The 25,533-nt window shown below is 41.5% G+C and overlaps 2 protein-coding genes across 6 annotated transcripts; both read left to right on the top strand.

Annotated features, from left to right (window-relative positions):
• The first annotated feature begins 1,247 nt into the window (after positions 1–1,247).
• On the top strand, positions 1,248–19,622 carry LOC127334871 (DExH-box ATP-dependent RNA helicase DExH7, chloroplastic). Of its 5 annotated transcripts, XM_051361411.2 has the most exons (36): positions 1,249–1,678; positions 1,766–1,871; positions 2,145–2,344; positions 3,322–3,421; positions 3,570–3,934; positions 5,325–5,543; positions 5,777–5,888; positions 5,967–6,170; positions 6,670–6,749; positions 6,842–6,964; positions 7,754–7,840; positions 8,145–8,245; positions 8,355–8,412; positions 8,667–8,732; positions 8,829–8,911; positions 9,026–9,209; positions 9,735–9,893; positions 9,979–10,080; positions 10,184–10,336; positions 10,405–10,509; positions 11,347–11,487; positions 11,980–12,069; positions 12,306–12,362; positions 12,490–12,573; positions 13,494–13,592; positions 13,668–13,805; positions 13,978–14,048; positions 14,822–14,891; positions 16,458–16,556; positions 16,760–16,972; positions 17,318–17,410; positions 17,902–18,024; positions 18,225–18,311; positions 18,668–18,739; positions 19,229–19,415; positions 19,514–19,622. In XM_051361411.2, the coding sequence occupies exons 1-33, from the start codon at positions 1,367–1,369 to the stop codon at positions 18,303–18,305; spliced, it is 4,278 nt and encodes a 1,425-aa protein (XP_051217371.1). In that variant the 5' UTR covers positions 1,249–1,366; the 3' UTR covers positions 18,306–18,311; positions 18,668–18,739; positions 19,229–19,415; positions 19,514–19,622. The 5 variants fall into 5 exon arrangements, with proteins under 5 accessions (XP_051217373.1, XP_051217372.1, XP_051217371.1 ...); XM_051361409.2 differs by having other exon boundaries at positions 19,229–19,622; XM_051361410.2 differs by lacking the exon at positions 19,514–19,622 and having other exon boundaries at positions 19,098–19,236.
• A 467-nt stretch (positions 19,623–20,089) lies between these two features.
• LOC127334872 (scarecrow-like protein 23) lies at positions 20,090–23,048 on the top strand. The gene has a single exon (XM_051361414.2). The coding sequence runs from the start codon at positions 21,403–21,405 to the stop codon at positions 22,792–22,794; it is 1,392 nt and encodes a 463-aa protein (XP_051217374.1). The 5' UTR covers positions 20,090–21,402; the 3' UTR covers positions 22,795–23,048.
• Positions 23,049–25,533: the final 2,485 nt, after the last annotated feature.

Genomic DNA, 25,533 nt, shown 5'->3' with positions numbered 1-25,533 from the left:
GACCGCAGCGAGACATCGCTCCAAAAGAGGCGGGGAGCAATTCAAACGGAATGAAACAAGTTCTAGGCGGCGTATGAACACGTGAAGCGGATCCCCGTTAGTGGCATGGGTGTGAAGGACTTGGTATGATTCTTAACCTCGACTTAGTCATCCAATGTTTGCACCTATGTTTATCATTGTTTTCTTGCTTTGCTCTAGGTGTGGCAAGCTTTGGAATGGTACAAATGCAACAATGGCGATAAGACCTTTGCCTTCCCTCATTGTTGGAAGCAACTCCAAGGCACCCCCAAGTTCCAGGAGGGGTACGAGGGGTACATGGCGACCTTGACTGACAACAAGACCGCCAAAGATCCCACGGTCATTGACCTTGATGGTGGGCAGCCTTGCGGTAGCTCCGCTTCTCGTGCAAGTCGTCCTCGCGGCCACAAGGCAACCAAAGCCAACTTGAAGCGTGATGCCTCGTCCATGCTATTGTTCGGCACTTTGAAGGAGATGCATGCCGACAGAGAGGTGTCCACGGACAAGAGGGATGAGAGAAGGCGCCGGGAGAAAGATGAGGACATGAAGAACTACTTCGATGTCCAAAAGAAGAAGCTTGAGATTGAAGAGGTCAAGGCCAAGACCAAAGCTAGAGAAATTGAGCTCAAAGAGAGAGAAATTGAGCTCACAGCAACGGCAAGGGCCCAAGAGGTGGAGTTGAAGGCGAAGGAAGTTGAGCTCAAACGGCTAGCCGAGGACAACCTGATCATGAACGCCGACTTGACCAACATGAGCGAGGCGAAGAGAGCTTGGTTCGAGAAGAGGCAGAAGGAGATCCTAGAGCACCCAAATTGAGTTGACAATCTCAATTTGTAATTTTTATATTTCTTCGAACTATGTCACATTTCATTTCTTCATCATGCAACACTTTATTTGATATTATTCTATAATTTCAACGTATGATTCTATATTTGTTATAACTATGGGTGGCCAGATGGCCTATTTCTCAAAGAAATATGCCAAATGGCCAAATGGGTGGCCGCTGCGTTGGGCGCAGGGCGCCACCCAAACGGACGCGCGGACGCGGGGCTCCGTCCCGCGGACACCCAAACGGCCCAAAACGGACGGCCCAGCGCGTCCGTTGAGTCGCGCGGTTGGAGATGCCCTAAGATGTTATATCATTGTACATGCCCTAACGATTTCAAAATTTATTTGAAGATCAATCTTGAACCGTGAATTTTGTCAAGCAAAACCAGCATTGGGCTTATTTGCTCGAAGGGTTCGATATCCCCCACTAGCCTCCGTCAGGTGTCCCGCTATTCAGGAACTCCGTCGCCCAGCACGCCGTCGCCGGAGACGATACACCGCCCGAACCCAGCGAGGCCAAATGGCGCCTAAGAAGAAGCAGCCAGCCTCGAAGCAGAAGCAGAAGCCCAAACCCTCCGCGTCCTCCTCCACCTCCGCCGCCTCATCCGCCGCGCCGCGCCTCGAGATCTCGTCGGAGAACGAGCGCCGCCTGCGCCGCCTCCTCCTCGACTCCTCCACGGCCACCGCCCCCTCCCCCGCGTCCGTAGATGGCCCCGCGGCGCGCTCGGAATCGAGGGAGCAGAAGGGGCGGCGGCTGCGCGGCGTCTACGACAAGCTGGCCCTCGAGGGCTTCACCTCCCCGCAAATCGAGCAGGCCCTCTCCGCCATACCAGTTCGTACTCCCCCACAAACACGCCGAACGCCGTCGTGCCCTATTGAATTGGCTGCTTGTGCTGATGGATTTTTGTTTATTGGGTAGGATACGGCGACGTTTGAGTCGGCGTTGGACTGGCTGTGCTTCAATCTGCCCGGCGACGAGCTCCCCCTCAAGTTCGCCAGCGCTGCCACCTCCACTTCTCGTGCAGGTACTGGATTGGAGGGTTTAGGGTTTAGTGCACACACCCGTCCGTTTCCCTGCATTGTTATTCAGCCTATGCTTACTGAATACCATATGGGCTGGAGCATGTGTGTTTGCACTTATCTACATTTTGTGTTTTGTATGCCTGCGTACACCTACAAACTCTGCTCGCTAGGGGTGATGCTTTACTTATTGTGCTTCCATTGAGACATGTTGGACCTAGTGGTGTTAGTTTGCCATGCCTAAACCGTGTGTTAATTACTTTTGTGTGCCTCCGTAGGGACAGAGGGTTCAGTTAAGGTAGTATCAGCAGCGAAGGACAATTGGGTGCCACAGAGCCGTGAGCCCGTGGAGGCAAAGGGCAGCACCGAGGGGCTGGAAATTAAAATCGCGAGACGGCAAGAAGAGGATGTCAAATTGGATGGTGGGCGGTCATCGCAAGCTGCATGGATACTGCAGTACATGGAACAGCAAGAGGAGGTATAGATGCGCAGACACGCGACTTACTGCATCAATTCTTTATACTCTTTCTTTTAATAAACGGTGGAGCTCATTAATCATACGTTGTTTCCATTTATCTCTTAAGTTCCTCAGGCTACTTTGGTTTTTCTCTGAAATGATATCTTGTTCTTTTGTATTTTCTTGAGTTACACTGAACAATCTTTGAGATTTGGTGCCTCTACAGTCCACGCAATCTAGATTTTAGAAAAATCCTTTCATTTCGCTGGCATCTTTTGCTAATTTGAGCCACTTTCTAAAAATCATTTTTCGTTGTTTGAACAGCAAATTAATTTTACAAGATAGTAACTAATCCTATAGGACCCTCTTCACACCAATTTAAGCTTGTCTGTAGCCCATGATTACATATGTTTCACCGTCTGTTAACTACTCTCTCCGTTACTGAGTGCAAGATGTTATTTTAAGCCTGATATAGTTATCTTTGACTGTTAATTTTCACATTATATGCTAGTAAACATAATACAAAGTATTTATATTGCAAAATCTACTAGTGTTATTTCTGCATATTATAGTCCTTAAAGATTGTAAAGTTTTACACCTTTCTTTTTAGAGAATAGACTAATCTAGACAACAATGCTGATTCATAAATGTACCTCCTCTGTTCACTAATGTAAGACTTTTTAGATATTTAAAAGTGGACTAGATACAGGCCAAAATGAGTGAACCTACACACAAAACACGTCTAGATACATGCATATACGGAAAAAGCTAAAAGGTCTTACATTAGTGAATGGAGGGAATACATAACTTCTAATGCTGTAAATCTGTAATGCTTATTGATGCACTATGTGTTGAACCATTTTTTGCCTGTTGATCCATCTTCCAGCCTAAGTTTTTTAACATTATGTATTTATTGCTCTCTCATATTCTTTCTTTCTTCCCTTGTTTAATATCCTATTTCACTGTATATTTGTTCCATTCTCTGCCGTTGATGTTAGGAGGAGGAAGCAAATTCTCTTGATTCATCCACATGGGAAGATCACTATGCAGCAAGTTTTGAAGTTACTGAAACAAAGCCAAGTAGGCGAAAGAAAAAGGGTATGTTCAACAGTTGTAATAATAATAATATTGATATGAAGCTGTATCGATTTTTTTTTCTATTCTCAAGTAGTTATTACATTTCTCTTTAAAGTTTCCAAAGTTTTTATTGTCTATGGAGTTCTATCTTATGAATGTTTGTTTCCAGGTAAAAAAGAGAAGTCCAAAAATGGAAACACAGAGGAACATATAAGCCAAAATGTGGTTCCTGATTCAGAAACTGTGAACGTCGAGGGTTGTCAGGTTGGCTTGGGTGCAAGTGGGAACGTATCTGACAGTCTTGTCCATATTGATGAAGGATCCAATTTACAAACTGAAATTCCTAAAGATGTTGGCGAAACTTGCACTAAGGAGGCAGAAGAAGAAGAAGTTGAGCTTGATAACTTGTTTTTTGAAGACTCGTCTACTTGGGAGGAGGTGGCTCCAGAAATCTTGAAACAGCAAAAAATAGAGAAATTATCACATGACGGTTATGGCCATCTTCTTGGAAACATAGATGATATATGGAAAAAGGTCATGCGCTCATACACTATCTTTATGCGAAGGAATCATCTGCTGTTGCTTCTTAGTGTGATTATTATATTGCTTCTTTTCATATTTATAGTATTGGGGCTGTTCTGCCTGGCTTGGCTCCGGACTTCTAGGCTGGAGCTGGATATGTCCTGCCAAATACAGTTGGTTTCACCTCTTTGCTTCTCTAAGGTTGATTGGGCCTTCCAATTTTGAGTAGGAAAGTCAGTGAACCCTTTCCTGCTCCATGGGCCCATGCTCTGGGTGTTAAATGCTGTAGTACACAGTACACTGCAACAGCTTTACCATTCATTCATCAAGATTAAAGTTAGATTTTTGTAGTTACAGTGATAACTGACAAGAGCACATATCCCTCATACCTCGCCATATAAATGATTCCTTACTCCTTAATATCGTCTGCTGGATATTAATCTAAGGTTCATGTGGTGATGGCGGCGAGAGGCTGCTATAGTACTATCTCCCATGCAACTTTACACAAGATCCCCTGCTTACCTCCATTCCTCCTCTCATGTCTTACATTCTGCTTGCACAAATTCATGCACCAAATGCATAATGCAGCTGTAGAATGAAAGCAAATACCTGGTCCAGCATAGCTTGCCAGTAAGCTACATTTTTATAATTATATTGCTATTGGAGGTTCGCCATATAGATAAAAAAGGCCCATGTGACTCAGTAGTGTTGCAGGAAATGATATGATCCCCATGTTCGAAACAAGGCCTTAGTATTTTTGCGATGTATCTTAGGGAAGGGCTGTGACAGGAGGATTGCCAAAAGCATTCAAAGGATATATGGGAGGAAAACACATCGAGTAGGGCAGCTAAGTGCATAAGTTAAATTTTCTGATACAAATTGTAAGGGATCTCTTATCAGTTTTTTTTTTCCTGTGAATTAAGACTGAAGTTGGGCGTATTATCTGTCAACGGTCTCTTGCAATTTTCCAATGAGGCCCAACAGTTCATTATTACCACAGGATATTTCTTATTTGAGCAACGGACACATCTTTCAAATCTGAAACATTTTAAGGGCCTCTTTGTTTGAAGGATTTCTTTGGGGACTGTAATCCTTAGGAATTTTCCTAGGTCGTTTGTTTGATTCTCAGGGTTGCAATACATAGGATATTTCCTCTGAGAGGAAAATTTTCATTTCCTCAAACCTATCGGAATGATTCCTATGTCTTTCCTATGCAGAGTGTGATCAAACATCCTTTCAACCCTGTAGGATACAGGATGTCAGACATTAAAACCCTAGGTTTTCTGAATCCTGCAAATCAAAGAAACCCAGATAGTTTATCAACTGCCAAAGCTATTTTATTGTTGTTTTGTCCTGTTATGCATTTGTGTCTAACTGTTTCATTATTTTTGGTGTTCTATAGGGAGATTCTGGTAAAATGCCAAAAGCTATTCTACAGAAGTTCTGTCAGAAACTTGGTTGGGAAGCACCGAAGTATAGTAAAACATCAGAAAAAGATGGTAAGTTTATATATGCTGTTAATGTATTACGTGGCTCTACTGGTCGTGGTAAAAGTCGGAAGGCGGGAGGCTTGACAAAAATCGAGTTACCGGAGCAAGACGAGGAATATGTATCTGTACAGGTTAGTGTTTAGTAATCGTAAAATATTCATAATGTTTCTTGAAAAGTAATCCATTTCAAATTCAATAGATTATTCTGATATATTTCTTCCAATATGTTCATGCTATTTCCATGATAATTGTTGATGTCACACTCATGAGCTACAGGAGATGCTATTCGATAGCACCTGAAAATAAATAGCCTTGTTCCTTGTCAGGAATGGTAATAGTAAACATCTGCTGATTTTGTCACCAGGAAGCACAAAGTAGAGTGGCGACTTTTGCTCTATATCAATTGTTTGCTGATCTTCCACTACGTCAATTGCTTATTGAACCATATTCTTCACTTGTTTTAAGATGGCAAGAAGGTTAGAGCAATTTGATCATGCATTTTTATTTGATGAACTATAGTTCGTTTGGGCTATATTACATGTTTTGAAAAATAGGTGAACTAGAATTGTCATCAACATCACGTGTGCTGGATACCGAGGATAGTCGAAGAGCTGGGTTTGTGGATATGTTATTAGATATGGAGACACATAATACTCTTCCACACCAAAGAAGAGACGCTCCTGATGGCAGTGTATTAATTGACTCTCGGCACGAGGAAAACAATTCTATATATGAGAAGAAAGAGACAAATCATGGAGGTATTTCTTTTAATAAGGTCATCGTCATTCCAGTATTTATTTTGAACTATTCTTCTGAATGACATCACAAGCATTGATGACTGTGGATGGTTGTTGTTTTCCTCCTTTTAAGACCTCCTATTGTGTCATTGGTGGACGGTGGTAGATTTTTCCGTTACCAATATGATAGCTTCTATATCGAATCTGTTCCTGTGGTACTTTTCGAGGGAACCATATTATATCCAGGATTGCCTATCTCGCTTCCAGTATGCAGGCCTTCTATTTATTTAACATTATTTTTGTACTGTGAATCTGTGATATTGCTACTGTATCCCACTCTTCATTTGCAATTGGAATGGATCAACGATGAATACAATCTATCTTGTATTCTTGTAATTTCCCTTCGTGTATGTGTGTAGCTATTAGTTTAACTATAAACCTTTATCACGTAATTTTCCTTCTTGTATGTGTGTAGCTATTAGTTCTGTCAGGATATATAATGTGGCCTTCCTGTAATTAGGATCGAGACCATCAGAGCACGCAGAGAGCATAGCTTTGAGAAAACAGTTGGAACAGAAAAGGAAGCTCCCCAACTATCTGGTATCAGTGCATGCTACATTGTACTACAAGTATTCTCCAAACTTTCATTGTGGTCTCTGTTCTAACAATTCTTCTGTTCACCTTGAATTCAGAAAATGCTGGAAGCAAGAGCTTCTCTACCAATCGCTAGACTGAAAAAACATTTCCTACAGTTATTGAAAGAGAATGATGTAATCGTTGTTAGTGGAGAAACTGGATGTGGGAAAACAACTCAGGTACCTGTGCTACCTTTTCATCCAAGTTCATATATTTTCTGAGATTATTTCTGTTTTATTGTTTTCTTTCTTTGGTGCCAATGGTATTGCAAGATAGCCATTCCATGTGATAGGGTAAATCATACCACACAGCCATACTTTCTCCTTTCAGGGGAATTCACATAGATGATTCATTACAGTTATTTATTTAGTTCTTAGAAAAAGAATATCTTAGTTACGGGTGAAGCAAGGGAAACATCCAAATTTTTACCACACAAGCATTCTTGCCATCACACATTGTGGTGGTATTTGTGGTTTGCAATACCTTGGTTATAAAACTATGTGAATCTGAAATTCTCACTTGCTCGCCAAATTTGTTAAATGCTGTATGTTTGGTAAGTTCTCACTTGCTCGCCAAATTTGTTAAATGCTGTATGTTTGGTTTTCCCTTTCAAAAGTTGATAGTTTCGACCTGATTTTGTTCTGATGGACTTGACTACTCTGGTGGAACAAGCCATATGGGGTTCATGCTTGGCAGATTTGGCACAAAGTGCTATCCTCATAATACAGACATAGACACATAGTTAAGATCTTAGTCCTTTAGTGATTCATTTTCACCATTAAACATGTCAACGAAGTAACCTTGTGATATATACATCTATCCCTTTCAATACAACTTTCATAATTTACATGTACGAAGACATTGAAATATATTTTAATGAATACGAGACACACCAATTACCAGCTTGGACTGTTAATTTGGATATTTCCAGAAGCATGCTCACATGATTATTTGTCATCTACTTGCAGGTGCCACAGTTTATTCTGGATGATATGATTGAGTCTGAGCTTGGTGGTAATTGCAATATCGTTTGCACACAACCACGGAGGATTGCGGTATAATTACAGTTCAGAACTTACATTTCCCCTTTCTTTCAGTGCAGCATAATAAGGCTATGCTATAGTTATGGTGTACGAAAAAATGTGTGTGTTATTCATGAAAAACCACACCAACCATGTTGTTACCATACGTCATAATAATGCTGCATTATTATGAGATCATTTGGTTGGGTAATTGCCCTTTCTATTTGTTTGTAAAGTACCAATCCTGGTGTTACCAGAGATGATCATCCATATCTTCTCTTTGATCGAACAGACCTAGATTGTTGCATATAACTTGGATATGCCTACTTACTTATAGGCCATTTCAGTAGCAGAAAGAGTTTCTGATGAAAGGTGTGAATCTTCACCTGGCTCCAGAGATTCCCTGGTTGGATATCAAGTTCGTCTCGACAGTGCTCGGTGCTTCTTTCTTTCTCATATGCATATGTTATACTTACAAAGTTATTATAAGTCTCCATGATGTTTTGTAGATTTCTTTGTAACAATTTGATTCTTTCGACTGTTTTAGGAACGAGAGGACAAAGCTTCTGTTCTGTACAACTGGTATCCTTCTTAGAAAGTTATCTGTAAGTAATGCCCTCATATGCATTATTTAGGCTTCATGTAATGATTTGATCACATGCCAAAGTAACATGATAACATCCTGTTACTTATGTTGTTCTGTTTTATCATTTGGTCTGTCAATTTTGTTAGATGTTGACCCTATTTTTGAGGCTTCCTGGTTGAGCTAATAAAAATAATACTGCATTTTTCTGTATTTTTTTGTCTCTCACTTCCTAATAGTTGCTAAGAATGCTTTCTCACACATCACATATTTCAGGGAAACAAAGACTTAAGTGATGTTACACATGTTGTAGTAGATGAAGTACACGAGCGTACTATTTTGGTATGTACCTGTCTTTATTTTGTGTGTGCTACAGTATCTCTTGTTTGTTCCTATTTTAGATAAAGTGCATGATAAATCCTGATTTGTCCCTTTCAGAGTGACTTCTTGCTTATTGTTCTTAAGAGTCTTGTTGAAAAACGCTCCAATCAACCAGGAAGAAAGCTGAAAGTTATTCTCATGTAATGTTCATTCCCTTATTTGTTATTTCTTTCATCATGTCTTTTCACACTTGCAGTTTGTTGCATCGATTATTTTGAGATTCATGTGTATGTTTCTGCGTTCTTTAACTGCAGGTCTGCAACTGTTGATTCAAGCCTGTTTGCACGATACTTTGGAGATTGCCCTGTGATTACTGTTGAAGGAAGAACACACCCAGTGTCAACTCACTTCCTTGAAGATGTTTATGAGAAAATGGAGTACTGTCTTGCTTTGGATTCTCCTGCATCAGGAGCATACTTCGCACATCATGGAGAAAAGGTTTGCATTTGCTCATTTCATATCTATCAACCATTGGAGCCATTTGACTATTGCTGCTCTGTCTCAATTACTATTTCTTGTAAATGTGCCCTTTTTCCGTCATATACTATATCATGTATGTATCCCCATTATATCATTATATGAGATTATTAGCTCAGAACATGTCTTAAGTTTTTTTTTTTTCCGTGTTGGTATGTTTTTCTAGATCTTCTGTGTTTGATTACTGTTGTTTTAAAGACTCATGGATGCCATGCAACTTATTTTCCATGTATTATGAACTCAACATCCATGGATATGATAGGCTCCCACCTGTGCTAGCATTCCCTGTTTGAAACTTGAAAATTTGAATTGTGTTGTATATATGCTTAATTCTTATGGTACACAGTTAGTCATATGCCTAGTATCCGCACCTTGAAATCCTCAAAGCCAACCAGTGCACAAGTTTATATGCCTGATACTTGTGTTTCATTGTCTGTTATCAATGTGTGCTAAACTAATGCCTGATCATTTTTCATCTTGCTCCAGTGGAAGCATGCTAGTAGCTCAGTGAATAACCGGAGAGGAATGAAGAACCTTGTCTTATCCTCATGGGGGGATGAGTCCACGCTTTCTGAAAATTATGTTAATCCTCATTATACCTTCGACTGCTATCAGTCATACAGTGAAAGGACCAACCAAAATCTAGTGAGTTTGTGCTCTGGACAATAAAATTGCACCTTTTTAAAAATATGTTTCAGTTCTAACTGAAAATTTTCTATTGCAAACTCAGAAACGCTTAAACGAAGATGCCATTGATTTTGATCTGCTGGAAGATTTAATATGCTATATTGATGAGAGCTGCCCAACAGGCGCTGTTCTAGTTTTTCTTCCTGTAAGTTCAAGGCATAATGTCAGCTTAATGCTTTGCTTTCAAATACATAGATTTCTCGTTTCCTATCATATGGAACATCCATTTGTCATTGGTGGTACTACAGGGAGTTGCAGAGATTGAAATGCTGATTGATAGATTATCTGCTTCAGTTAGATTTAAAGGGGCATCATCTGATTGGATCCTTCCTTTGCATTCAATGCTTTCACCCACTGATCAAAGGAAGGTGTTCCAGTCTCCACCAGAGAACATTCGCAAGGTCAGGACTCTGTCTCTTTAAATCCAGCAAGCACTTGGTTACTTAATACTTACGACATAGTATTGCAGGTTATTCTTGCCACAGACATAGCAGAGACCAGCATTACAATTGATGATGTTGTATATGTAGTTGATACTGGAAAGCACAAAGAGAATCGTTATAATCCACAGAAGGTTACATTTCTCTCTAGAGTTACTTTAAATTGAACAAAGTACATATATTACATTTGCATCATCCTTCCACAAGATTTTTTTATTTAATCTTATTAACTGTATAGTGCACTTTAGATGTGCTGAGAAGGCACCTGGGAAAAGTTATGCTTTCTGAACTTGTGTTTGTGGTTGGCATAGTTTTACTTATTCTTTGTAGGATCTACGATCTTATGGGTTATAATCCTTTTGGTCTTTGTCCTTCAGTAAACCTTGGAAAAAACACTTGTGGGGTTCTCTTACATAGTATTGCCATAAAGATTCTCCTCAGGTCCCTTCATCACTCACTCACCGAGGCTTATTACCTGCTGGGTATAAAGCTGTTGCATATTTATTATTAGTCTACGGTTATCTTTACAACAATCTAGTTATTGTGATGCTTGTTGGACTAGCAGATGGTGATTTAATTGTTTATCTGAATCAGTGGCCATTAGTTTCTGAGTGAAGTACCTTTTAACAGTAGTTAGAATAATTCCATCGTAGAAAAATAAACAAATGAAGTAAGGAACACATATGTGCATCATTTAAGGTCACATTGTGTTAAGCCCGTGATTTGAACTTGTAGTCCATGATTCCCACAGTAGCCAGTATTGTGCATGTGATCTAAAGAACACTCATGTGTGGAACACAACAATGCCTGTTAGGCAGTTTAAATCTTGTTGTGTTCTCATCATAGTTTCTTTTTAATGCATGATTTGACCTAATGAAATCTCAATAAACAGTATCATGTAACGGTGTCATAAGAGACATAATATTTCAAGCAAATGACACTTCTAACTGTTCTGTCGTATAATTTTGCAGAAAATGTCGAGCATAGTAGAAGATTGGATTTCTCGTGCTAATGCAAAACAGAGACGCGGACGGGCTGGTCGTGTGAGGCCTGGGTTGTGTTTCTGCTTGTATACTCACCACCGTTTTGAAAAATTGATGCGGCCATTTCAGGTAATTGCATGGCACTTCCTTTATATTTTAAAAATAACCTTTACTTCTATACATCAGTCAGATTCTCTAGGGTTTAATGAACTTTTCTGCTATTCCTTGTTTGGTGATCATGTCTCATAAAAACCTTCCACTTTTCCCCACTTGCTATCTTGGTCCCAACAATCCACCTGCAGTTAAAAGAAGCACTTAGAAATCCAAATTCTGCTCAAGAGAGTCTGTATTCAATATCTGCAAAACATGTACTCCATCCATCTAAAAAAAAGCTGCACAACTTTTTCTAGATACGGATGTATCTATAACTAAAATATGTCTATGTATGTCCGTATCTAGACAAAGTGGAGCAGCTTTTTTAGTAACGGAGGGAGTATTATCTTGACACAAGTGGGCTATATTTGCATTAGTACTATTGCCAACGACAATCTCAATTATCCTAGATTACTTATGTAATCATTCTGCATTGATATTTCTTTCTACTTTGCTTGTAACTGTAAGGTGCCCGAGATGCTGCGGATGCCATTGACTGAGCTGTGTTTACAAATAAAATCACTCCATCTGGGTGACATAAAATCATTCCTGCTAAAGGTAAATTTAGCCCCCCTCTCTTTTACCATCTTTTGTGTGTTCGGTGAGTGACTAGGGAGGGGGGTGAGTCACATCCATGCTACCTTGCAAGTTTTCTGTAACAGCATGAGAGACTGGATCTTCTGGATCTCTTTCCGTACTGTTATCTGTTATGCAGTTTTGTCAGCTACTTATAGATAGCTATATACGTTTGGCTTTGCTGTAGAGTGCTCACATTTCATCTCATAATTTTGCAGGCTGTAGAGCCCCCAAAAGAAGAAGCCATCATTTCTGCAATTGACTTGTTATATAAGGTTCTTTCTACCATGTAAACCTATTGCACGCGTATGCAGTGTGCTTAGCATAATAAGTAGACCGATATTCACATTTCGTTTGTAGTCATCATCAAACTTTATTATCTCCTTTTGTTGTCTTCACTAGGTTGGAGCCTTTGAAGGGCACGAGGACTTATCACCTCTTGGCTATCATTTAGCAAAATTGCCTGTTGATGTTTTGATTGGCAAGGTGAGGCTAGAATATATTTTACTCGTGCATGTATTATATGTAGTACTCCTGGCTTTCCAAAATAGACGAGTTTCTAGAAAGCGTGCAGTCGAACTTTAACCTCATTAGCAAATGAAAATTTTGATGAAAAATATCTTATAATCTTGTAATTTATAATTTTGTTCTAAGATAGTCATATAAGGAATAGCGGTCGGAGTTGCATTGTGGGTACTACCCATATCTAAGGCATCATGTATTTTGGAACGAAGGGAGTAATTATTTGATGCACAGTTTCAGCTAAGTAACTTGGTAGACTGTCGTATACCTTAGCTAATTAGCATCTCATCTGTGCTGGCTACCATAAGATAATCTCACCATTTGTCGTAATGTTGATTGTTCTTGTTAGTACTGCACGTGAGGAAAGATGTGACCATCTTATTTGTAATCTTATCCTTTTGTACATGCAAAGGTCTCTATGTTAAATTTGAAACCCTTTGACTTCCCCTTCCTCAGTAACAGCCATGAGTCTTTACTACACTGCCTACTCAGTACTCACATAATCCTTCTGGTTCCACCCTGGAGGCGTATTTTACTTTCAAGGGAAGATGGAAAAGAAATTCAGTGGACTGGCCCTATATATTACGCTCTTCATGCAGCTTGGAATTATTGCATGTTGCGTCCCCTTTGCCCTTCCTTTTCTGTACTAGTGGCTACTGTGGATGAATTTAGATTGATTTGTCTTCATATGTATTGTGCCATTCATACCTTGCGGATGTACGAGTTTTGCCACATTGTTCTTGTATCTAATGGCCCTTTGAGCACCTCCAAGGTTTCATAAAATAAATGTCTGTTCAAAATACTTTTTGTTATTTTTATCGTTGCTATTGACCCTTTTCTTACATGTTTTAATGTTCTGATTAATTATGCCGGTTATACTGCAGATGATGCTCTATGGGGCTATCTTTGGTTGCTTATCACCAGTTCTTTCTGTTGCTGCTTTTCTGAGTTATAAATCTCCTTTCATCTCTCCAAAGGATGAGGTATTATGTACATGTCATGACCAATTGTTTTTGTGATCTGGATATGCCCTGACATTTTGTCACTTTGTAACACAGAAGCAAAACGTAGAGAAAGCAAAAGCTGCATTGTTGAATGAAAACCTTGACGGGTCTACTTCTGTAGTAGATAACAAACAATCAGATCATTTGTTAATGGTTATTGCATACAACAAGTGGTCCCGGATATTGCAAGAGGTAGCTGTTTCCTTTTGTGACGGAATACAATTTTCATCATTTGAGACTTGTATGCATGCTTAGAAGTTACCACCATCTGAATTTGCAATTGGCATGGTTGGTGATGTACGTACTGAACACTAAAAGGAGTTACAGCTATAAGGAATTCTAATAAGATGATTTTGAATCGCAGCATGGAGCTAGATCTGCTCATCAGTTTTGCCGTTCATTCTACTTGAACAGTACAGTGATGCATATGATCAGGTTGGATTCCTTACAGTTTTTAATCCTCAGATGCTAGATTGAGATTCTGGTTATTAATTAAAAGAACCACCCACTACCACCTTTTTTTGGGGGATAAAATACAAAAGCATAATTGCCCAAATAAGTTAATTTTCTCATTTTATCGCCATCACATATGCAATCCCACAATCATCTTAATACGACATGTGTTCCGTTGCGATGCCAGTTTTGGATTTAGGTGGAACCTAGCAAAACTCAAGTTTTTCTTCGAAGCGTTTGCCAAGGCTTGTTGGAATATTTGGAAGCATAGGAACGCTCTCGTTGTTGATAATGTAGCACCTTCAATTAGAAATTGGTCTTTTTTTAAAAAGGGACATCTTCATTCTTTCTTACAGAATGAAGGACGATCTGAAATCTCCCCTTACAGCTTGGCTAGACACTCTGTAGCTGCTTTGGGCTACGCCCTGGGCGAAAGCCCTTTTGTACATTCCTTCTTCCATCTTGTACATGTTTTTCTCTACTAATAAAATTTACTGTGGGGGCCTCCACTACAGTTGAGCTCAAAAAAAAGAAGCAAAACTCAAGTATTGGTGGGGGTAACTTGCAGCTATCCTTTATAAAAGCAACTGTTAACCTGTTTTTATTCTCGCCTTCTTCCAAATTGTTTATATTGTAATATAGTGTGAATTGAGCAATTACTGCTGACAAACTTCACTGTGCAACTTTCTTCATTTTTACAGTAAAATTATGAAACAGCCATCAATTGAAAACCATCTAATGTCATTTTTTACCAGGGACATGCGTCTACAGTATGGGTCATTGTTAGCAGACATCGGACTTGTGGATCTTCCTAAGGATAGTCTGGTATGTCTTCCAGAATTGCATCAGTGGTCCATAAATTAAAAGTAACCTGATAATTCTTTACTTAAATTTCCTAGCGTGTTGCATCATTTTATCCTTGTATCTGGTTACAAATTGTGTACTGAAATCACAAAGCTGTTCCCGCGGGCAAGATTTGTTCGTCGGTGGAAGAAACTAGACAACGGTGATGGAATCAAGCGGGGAGCCCCCAACACTAGTTGATTTGGGCAGTTAGTGGCTGAGAGTGACTTGAGCTCGAAATTTGACCCACTAATCGTGAATCTACTAATTAATTGGGTTGTCAGATAGATTAATCGTGAATCTACCGATCACATTGAATTCGACTTGCTCATTGAGCACCTTTTTTATGGGCCAGTTAATCGTTGATTCAGCGATTTTTTCAACACTAATCTGGATGAGTGTGAACTAGATAGACAAGACTCACACCAAGAAAAGTATAGCAAGTCGAGACAGAAAGAGGTTCGCCATCAGTAGCCCGGAGGTGGACATTGAGCTCCATTGGAGTCCCAACAGTTCGCTCATCAGCAAGAGGAACATGAGCAAGAAGATCCTGGATGTAGAGTACTTCTCTTTGGATATAAAGAAGCCATTAGAGGTAGAGATATAGTCACCAGCAAAATTGACGAGAAAGACACGAATAGGGGTGGAGAACTTGGTATGAATCGTGGTGGCAAACTGTTTACAGATAGGGGAAATCGATCAACGGAAGATTGATCGGAAGAAAATCGAGGAAAGCTGAGAAAAAATCGATTTGTGCCATATGCTGATATATATACATGTACATGCGTTCTCAGTTGTCACCCCCTCCTTTTTCTTTTTTATTGGATGTTCATAATACGTTCAATCAAACTTTCTAGAATTTGACCATCATTTCGGTCTATCTGAATATCTTGATTAGCGATATGAAGTGTAAAAAACATGTCATAGATTCTTTTTTGCTGTTGAGAAAACACAAAAGCTTTGCCTCTCAATACATTAATAGATAGAAAATCTTATTACCAGGCTACAAGTAGCCCAATACAACCACAATACGCGCCACACTACTAAACACTAAGCTCCACTGGTGATGAAACTTGTAGGCCAGTCGCTCCCACGTCTCACAGCCTTGCCTCTGTCTGAATGGTGTTGAGCAGCGATGTGGTGTTAGGCCTTCTTCCCATTAAGACAGCAGCATTTCACTGCTTCTAGATCCACCAGGCTGAGCAATATAAATGAGGATAAGTCCCTCCTGAGCGACCATGGTGTGGAATCCATGGCGAAGTGCCACTAAATAATCTTCATTGGATGGATGACTCACCACCGATCAGATCCATTGAAAATATGTCTTCACACTAATTTAGTTTTCTTAATTTATCTTATCACTACAAAATTGTGAAAGTAACGGTTAAAATTCACGCCTCGAGACTGAAAATTATTAACATCAAAAAGAAAAGAGGGTAAGTTCCATGCACCTTATTTTCACTCATTGCTTCAGGGAATCCCCTGTTTCTGCTTTGAATGGACAAAAAAATCAATCATCTGATGTCAATTAATGTTACCCTTTTCCAGAGGCCAATGAATGGTAATAGGAAAAACAATCTTGAGGGTTGGTTTTCCAATATGTCTCTTCCGTTCAACTTATACGCTTGCTACCCCTCAGTTATTAAGGTAATAGCATGCTTTTTTTTGTTTCACTTTTTGGCGGTTTATTGATGTGTACCAAACTCTAAAATAGATATGACATGCTTATAAAATTATCTTGTACTGTTGCTTGTTCAAAATTATAATATTGTCCCATCATGCTTATTTTTTAAAAGTTCAATATGATGCTAACATGTTGCTTTTACAAAATGCTTATGTGGCATTCGTAGTCGGTCATAAGTGCAGGTCTATACCCTAATGTTGCAGCAACTCTGGAGGGTGTCGATCCGGGAGCACTAGGTGGCAGAAAGCCATCTGATGTTCTTTTTGGCAAGGACCGTCCTCGATGGTACGATGGAAGGCGAGAAGTTCATATACACCCATCATCTGTGAACCACAGCTTGAAGTCAGCGCAGTATCCATTTTTGGTGTTCCTTGAAAAGGTTTGTTTTCCACTTGTACATGACTGGAAGAGTATCACTGTCATCTGTTTGCATGATTTTTTTCATAAGGTGGATGTTCTTCTATTTGGTTAGTTTTTGTATGAGATTTTGGTGTTAGATAGTGTACATGTTACCAGTACCTTTCCTTCCAAAATATACAGATCCAGAGAAATTTGCATTTACTAATTTATTTACTTAGATTCCTACTTCTTTTTTAAGTAGTGCTCAGTGTTGGTGACCCATGTCATATAATAAAGTACTGAGCACACCATCTCTGAAGAAAAATGCGAGCTCTGAATCTCTCATGTAGTCATATTCTTATAATATTTACTCCTTATTTTTCAGGTCGAGACTAGTAAGGTGTTTCTACGTGATACTAGTGTCATTTCCCCCTACTCACTCCTTCTGTTTGGTGGATCAATGGTAATCCAACACCAGGTATGCCCCCCCACCCCATGGTAGACTAGTGGGCAAAAACATTTGAACCCCACCTTTTTCAAGTCCAGTATATGAACTTTGGTTTGGCCCATGGGCTCCTTAACTCCCTTGTAGATTTTTATTACTCCACTACTGGAATAAGATTCACTATTGTGATTAATTTTCATTGGTATGCACTTAAGCTAACATGATACTAATTTTGTAATTCTTCAACTAAGATTCAGTTTTTCTGTATTTCCCGGTGTTGGCATGTTGGCACTTGTAGATAAAAGGAGAAGCTATTTTATAGAAACTTTATTATCTTTTGTGTGAACAATACATGTAAATGGGGGATTTCATTAAGGAGAAGATGCTCTGTTCGATCCACCCTTGCACCCCTGCAGATCAGAAGAGCCATTAATCACCACCACCTTCTGTGATAAATTTCATGAAATGCTATGGTGAACCTATTGATGCTCAGAAACAGAAACTGGCATTGGCTTTGTTTACAGGCAGGAGTGGTTGTTATAGATGGATGGTTAAGGTTAACTGCTGCTGCACAGACTGCTGTTTTATTCAAGCAACTTCGCATAACACTTGATGCTGTTCTGAAAGAATTGACAAGAAAGCCTGAGGTATGGTCTCTCCTTTTTCTTTTATATAAGGTAGAAAATCCCACTGATAAAATGGATATGTGAGGCAGCTGTAGCGTCTATAGCACATCCGTGCATGCTTTGGACAAATGGCTACTTGCTAGAGTACATGCAGGATAGTATTCACACCATATACTGTAACTTGCATTTTCTAATTAGTTGATCTGAATGTTTGATTTCAGATGGCAACTTTTGTTAACAATGAAGTGGTCAGATCCATTATTCATTTACTGTTAGAAGAAGACAAGGCCCAACAAGCATGAAATATGGTAATCTCTTCATACTAAGTTTTTTTATAACATGATCTTACTTGGAGAATGAGCAAACAGTGTCAAGTATGATTTCGGCAGATGCAACAGACCAACACTCATAACCTGTTAATTAGCGGAGCATTAGAGTTTCCATGGAAATTATTGTCCTCAAATTTTAAATTTTAGATTGTAAACTTATTAAGAACTAGTTTTGGGATGCCATGGACTCAACTACAGGTAATAGTTTTGTGGTTAACGTCTTGATTATTGACCAGAAAAATACTATCACATGTAGCACTTCTTCCAAAGATTTAAGTAATTATGGCTGAGGTGGTTCCTGCTGTGCCACAACTAATCTCTGTAACTTTCGTTAGGTGAGACGAATCACTGTACAGATAATGGTGGAACCATGGCAGAATCAACTTCAGAGCTTATCTTCTGAGCAGGTGCCCGAATTTAAACTGCACATGACTTAGACATTCCAATATGTTTGTGTTGATAACTAAGTAATCTTTCCCTGACACTTATATGATCGAATCATGCTACTGCATTTCACAATAGTAAAAAAAGTTGGATTTAGCGGTTTTGGGCACTTTAGTTTGTTAATTTCATTTGTGTCCAAAATATGCCTTGTAACTAGTCAATAAGTACCAATTTTTGTATATCTTTCTATGACACTCCATATCACCGTTTGATCTTATGATTTCATCTCACACAAAATCATGTATGTCCCATCTTGTCCATTACATTTTTCATATTGGTTATCAGAAGTGCTATTACTACCCATCTGGTTTTCATCAACAGGATGGGAACTCTTCAGCAATTCTAAAAGGAGCATTGGATTTGAAACTATCATGCTTTAACATGTTGAGCTAAAATTTATTTTTATATGCAGAGTGCATCAATGCATATTAATATATTAATGTCTTCTGCAGGGTTTGGATTTTTTGGAGCTATGAGCTTTCTCGAGATACTTGACCTTCATGCTACATATTGGTATTTTTATGGGTTCCTTGCACACTCCATTCTGATACACTTACAAAGCTGTCTTACTGTTTTGGTGACTGGCGGTGGAGAAGCTTCATAGTGGCCATATTTCGTAACTCAACCTCTTTACAGAATGTAAGTGTATGAATTTAGAATGACCATATTACAATGCTTATATGCTACAGTCGGGGTAATTCAAAGTTCCTTTCATCCTGAATTTGGGAGATATATAGCAATTCACTGGAGCTGCCAAAACTTGAAAGTCTTATGCTTGTGGAATTCTACCATAGTGAAATGATGATTATAATTGCACTGAAAATGGAATAGTCCAGCTTCAGCAAAGTATTGACTCTGTCCAAAGTACTATTGATTCTGCTGCCCATCTAAAATGTATGGTCTGGAAAGCTTCATATTTTTAGCTGATATGTCGTGTAGAATTCTATCTGCCTTGTCTACCAGAAGGGGAAATTGGTCAACGACTGTAACACTGATACTTGCGTTGGAAGCTGTTCCTGTAATGGCATCAATAAGTTTTCTTCCATCTACAAGCTTTCTTCCAAACTTGGGCAGTCGTGACTGACAGCAAAAACATGTTATTATATCTAGTGTTATCTAGAGATGCCAAATAAAAATATGTTATATAATTTATTATCCAGTTATATCTTGTATGGTTGGGGGTAATTAAAGAGTGAAAATGAGAATTTTGGGGACTGTTGGGAACTTGGAGGGAAATTTTGTAGAGAACAACTTAACCCCGCATCCTATGGGTAATCTCTAGGGCTCTCACCTATGAACCCTCATTTCCCTGTTGCCAAACATGCTCTGAGTAGGTGGGCAACGAGCACATAGCATGAATATAGTCTTTGGCAGCATTCAACTTGTCCAAATATGGGAATGTGTTCATAGAGAGAGAGAAAGTGGAACGGGATGATCCAACTGTCGTGTTCCTGTAGGACTATTGTTTCTAGAATGGAGGGTAGGGCGACAAGAGGCGGCTTCTGGGGTACAGTAGGGCCACGGTTTCATCAGCAGCAGCAATGGTCGTTGATGCCCCTTTTCCCCGGGCCTTGTTTTTCCTGCCCGAATCTTCTCCGGTGTCTCCTCCTTTGCGAATGGAAGGGTCCACTCCTCCTTCATTACCTTGGTCGCATCTTCACACACCATAGCAACTTTTACCTTTTCACCCAACCACCCCCTCTACTTTCCACATTTTTTTACATATCCTCGATGGAATGGTGATTCATCAGCTTTTACCGGTTCCATCTTCCATGTCCAGAGCACGCAGGGGAGTCAAGTCCACACAACACAACGTATGCCCCAAACTAACCGTCTTGACGCATACGATGAGCTTGGTCCAGTCAAATGTTGGCCCCGCATGCACCTTCCTCCATAGAATCTCAAGCAAATTTGAATGCTTAGACTATAGTTCAACTTGGGCTCCAATCTCCTCAATCTTATACTAGTACTATATAGGAGTACTACCTAACCGTATAAAAGTGGTGCCGATCGAGGTTTGTCATGGCTATAGTACATTTGTTTATGCATAGATGCCCAGTTGGTTACCCATACGGTGTAGAGAGGATCTTGCGGTGTGGACTATGGAGCCAGATTATATTGAAGAATCATTTTGTATGCTCATCACAGTTAGTTAGGCTACTAGTCTCCCCTGTTATCTGTGTCATCGTACATTGTTAAGACTAATCAAGTGTTTGGTTCCACGTAGACCGAGAGAAGTGGAGTCTTACTCTTATTAGCAGCGGAGCTAGCTAGCAGCCGGTAGATGATAGGTTGGGCGCCGTTGGCACTTGGCAGACAGATCCTCTGCGCATAAAACAAGGGGAGGAGAAGTTAGCTAGCGAACACGTACTTGGCGGGCATATCCTATCCTTGGGATCCAAGGGCATCGCGTCCGGGAAGCGGCCAAAACGGGAGCAGCATCATATCTGGCAAGCATTTCTTGAAACCGAAGCTACACGCGGCCGGAGAGCATCTAGATTCCCTTTGGTCGCTTATATATAGCCATCGTCGTCGCCGTCTCCCATTCCCTTCCTCCCGGTCGGCCTGCCTCCATTGCTGCGAGCGCCCTTGTCGGAGAGGCTGAGAGATTGCTTTGGGAGTGCAAATGAATCTGACGTTGAGTCTAGGCGTCGACGGTGGTGGTGGTGCCACGGCCAAGAAGCGGAAACTGAGAGACGATGGCGGCGAAGCTGATGGCGGGGATCGCGCCAGGGTCATGAGGCTCCTCCAGGCGAGAGATCGCGTGGCCAAGGTTGAGCTTGATCACCACGACGACGATCATGAGGGTAAGGGTGGCGAAGGCGGCCTGCGGCTCATGCGCCTGCTGCTCTCCTCGGCGGCCGCCGGCGAGGTCGGCGACATGCACGCGGCGGCTGTGGCTCTGCGTGAGGTCTACCGGCACGCGTCCTTCCGCGGCAGCGACCCCGTCCAGCGTGTCGCGGCTTACTTCGCGGACGCGCTGGCGTCGAGGCTCCTGCTGCCGTCGCCGCCGCCCGTTCCAGCCACGACGACGCGCGCGGAGCAGTTCCTAGCGCTCACCATGTTCTACCAGGCGTCCCCGCTGTACCAGTTCGCGCACTTCACGGCGAACCAGGCCATCGTCGAGGCCTTCGAGGCCTCCGGCCGCCGGCGCCTCCACGTCGTCGACTTCGACGTCTCCTTCGGCTTCCAGTGGCCGTCCCTCATCCAGTCCCTCTCCGACGCCGCGGCCACCACTAGCTCCGGCTCCAACGACGGAAGCGGTTCCTCGGGCGGCGGCGGCGAGCCGGTATCCCTGCGCATCACCGGGTTCGGTGCCAGCACCGACGAGCTGCGGGACACGGAGGCCCGGCTCACGCGGTTCGCGGACGGCTGCCCCAACCTCCGGTTCGAGTTCGAGGGCGTCATGAACGACGGGCCGGAGGACGGCCGCCACGGCCGCATCAGGGTCGACCCCGCCGCGGCGGTGGTCGTCAACCTGGTGTTCCCGGCCGCGGCGAGCTCGAGGGAATCGCGCGCCACATTGGACTGCATCCGCGCCCTGGACCCGTCCCTGGTGTTCCTGATTGATAGGGCCAGCGACGGCAATCCCGCCAGGTCCAGGAACAGCGAGAGCCTGCTCCCGCGGTTCGCATCCAGCCTGCGGTACTACGCTGCCGTGTTCGAGTCGCTGCACGAGTGCCTCCCGGCCGACAGCGCCGAGCGGCTCGCCATCGAGAGGGACCACCTCGGCGTGGAGATCAGCGACGCCATGGCCGCCTCCCCGGACCATCGCGCGGCGGATTACTGGACGGAGACGCTGGAGAGGGCCGGGTTCGAGGGCGCGAGGCTGAGCTCCAGGACGGTGAGCCAGGCGAAGCTGCTGCTCAAGATGAAGAGCGGCGGGTGCGGCGGCGGGTTCCGGGTCATGGAGGACGGCGGCGACAGGGCCATGGCGCTGGGGTGGCGTGACAGGGCTCTCATCAGGGCCACCGCGTGGCGGCCATGCCGGCGCTCTGTCGGCAAGAACGATCTGTGACACATGCGTCCATTGATTCTTTCAGTACATAGGCAGGGAAACCATGCATGCACATGCATGGCTTCAGTTCAGGCGATTCTTCTTCCTCCTCCCGGTTTCTTCGTTGGTTCTTTGATCCTCACGCAGTAGTTTGATTCTTAATTAGTTTTTCTTCTTCTCTTGAGTCCTTGAGTGATACATGTATACTAGATTACTAGTACAGGTTAAAAGAGAGATTATATACAGTTGATACATACATATATATTCCACAAAAACATGAGCAAGAAATGGTATTTTTTTCCCGGCCGATAAAGACAAGAAATGCTAATTGTGCTGCCTCACGAGCTTAACATGACTAGTTGACTGATTGATAACAATATGCTACAAACGTTAATGACATCGAGTCGAGGATCGTCTGTCGAGTTGACATTTCGCTTTAACTCCACCACGTCGCAAAGGATTCGAACAGGACAATCAGAGAGACAAGCAGGAGTGGTTCACCAAATCGTTAATGGTCTACACCTAATAAAGATCTCTGCAGCTGGGAAGATACTAGGAGCATCTTTGAAATGCATGCTGCCATTTGTGTCTTGCAGACCTCAACCACGAGTAAATTAATTAGTCAGATTATCGTCATCTACAGGTGAAGACCGATAGGGGAGAGATCATCACAGATAAGATCGAGTAGCCACGCTGTCATCTGTTTTATATGGCCCACTGCATGCAGGTGCTCTGACTTTGTAAAAATATCTCTTCATGCATTTGAATGACCATATGATCGATCTTAGCAACATTAGAGAAATTGAGATATTGAAAAATAAAGGCAAAAGGGACAAGTACATACGCGAGTTGAGAAATGCCGGCAAAGATCATACTACAAAATTGAAAAGGTACAAATTCAGACTAAGATTCACATGTTAAAATAGAAAAAAGCATCAATCCTTGGAATCGGAAGGGTGACCGACAAATGTGTGCTTAGCAACATGATCTTGTACAGAGACTACAGAAACGGACAAACGGTTCAACGGATGGAAAGGAAAGCATCTATCTTCAAATGGGCACATGATGTTTTTCCTTTCAAACTTCAAGAATAGAGGATCCTGCAATGGCTTGATTACTTCCAGGTGTGAGGTGACAGGAAGAAATATTTGCTGACGAAATGGAGTGTGCTCTGCAATTCCAAAGATCAATAGGGCTGGATGATTTGGGATTGTACGCCAGAAAACACACCCCTTGCCGCTAAATTGTTATTCGAACTTCTTACTGAATTAGGTGTGACAGAACTTGCTCCATAACAAAAAATACGGCGCACTAAAGCGGAAAGTTGTTTTGACTCCTGAGCACCACTGCTCTTTGCATATTATAAAATTCAAAAAAATTACTTACGGGTTTCAAAAAATTATGAAACACAATTCTAAAAGTATCTTATGATATATCCCACTAACGTGTAAAATCTCAATTTCAAATGTTTTGTATTCTAATCTATATAAAAATGACAAAGTCTATCTTTTTAAAAATTTGAAATCACTATGCTCAGATCTATATTTTAGTCAATTTTGTGTAGCCTAAAATACACATTATTTTACATCATGATTTATTCTTAGAATTTTTTGAAACATACAACTAATATTTTATAATTTTTTTAATAAAGAGATCACTCGTGCCCATGTGCACCAAATGTCTATCCGCACTAAAGATGCTTCCTATTTGAGTCAAAAACATCAGGACTCACACTTTTGAGATGGTTTGATGAATTTGAAGCGATGTTTCTTCCACTAAGGCACATTTGACATGAAATACGACACCCGATAGGATTCTGGGAGGATGGGTGGTTGGCAATGCACCACTCCGTGAGACCAATCCATATCCCATATTGTGCGTGATAAACATGACATGGCCGTGCAACACCGAGAGTTGGTTATGGTGGTGTGTATGCAAGTCAAGTGATTTGCTTTACTTTTAACTATTTTTTTGTGGACTACTTTTAACTATGTTGGTTATGTGTGTATTGTAAATGTGTAATACAGAAGCCAGGCGTGGACTATTATCGGTTGTATGATATTTGTGCGACAAATTGAGTGGATATAAAGTCTATGCGTGAAAATCAAAATGCTAATGTTCACCGTGCAAAGAAGGAGCATTGTTTTAGTGATAGATATAAGGCATAAGCCAAGCTTTATAATAATGCATGTATATGCATCGTTTGATGCAGAGGCAGAAAAGAAGAAAGTAGGGCACGACTCCTCTTTGATCAACAAGCTTAATTAGGCTCTCAGGAAGGTGTGAAAACCCGGCAGGTTGGAGTCAAGGGAGGGACCCTGACGCGTTCAAGATGTTCCAAATCCAAATCTTGTCCGGAGGAATACTTTAGACGGATAGATACCTCTTTGATCGAAGAAAAAGATACTTCAGAGTTTGGCCTGTACACAGAAGAAGAATAACATTGAGTTGAGAGCATCAAAAAACAAGACCCAACTAAACGCTAGCTGGGCAAATTGAAAGGCTGATGCTAGTTGGTTTCCTTCCCCCTGGCTCTGGCGGCTGAGCAAAATATTCCCTCGTTCCGTTCGGCAGTATTATTCCGTTTCCGTCGGTGTACCCAAGCCCGCGCGCGAGCTTTCCAGGTCAACATCTCCGAGCGAGGAAGGAAGGAAGGTGGACAAAGCTGGGGTCACGTCGCTGCCTGCACACAGAGTCCACCCTCGCACCCGTAGAGGGAAGATTCCGTTTTGGCGCGGTGGAGCAGCAGCTGTCAACGAG

Source organism: Lolium perenne, chromosome 2 (genome assembly GCF_019359855.2).
Source record: "Lolium perenne isolate Kyuss_39 chromosome 2, Kyuss_2.0, whole genome shotgun sequence".
NCBI lineage: Eukaryota > Viridiplantae > Streptophyta > Magnoliopsida > Poales > Poaceae > Lolium > Lolium perenne.
Note: the sequence above shows the minus strand (reverse complement) of the source record. Positions and strands in the feature narration are given on the sequence as shown.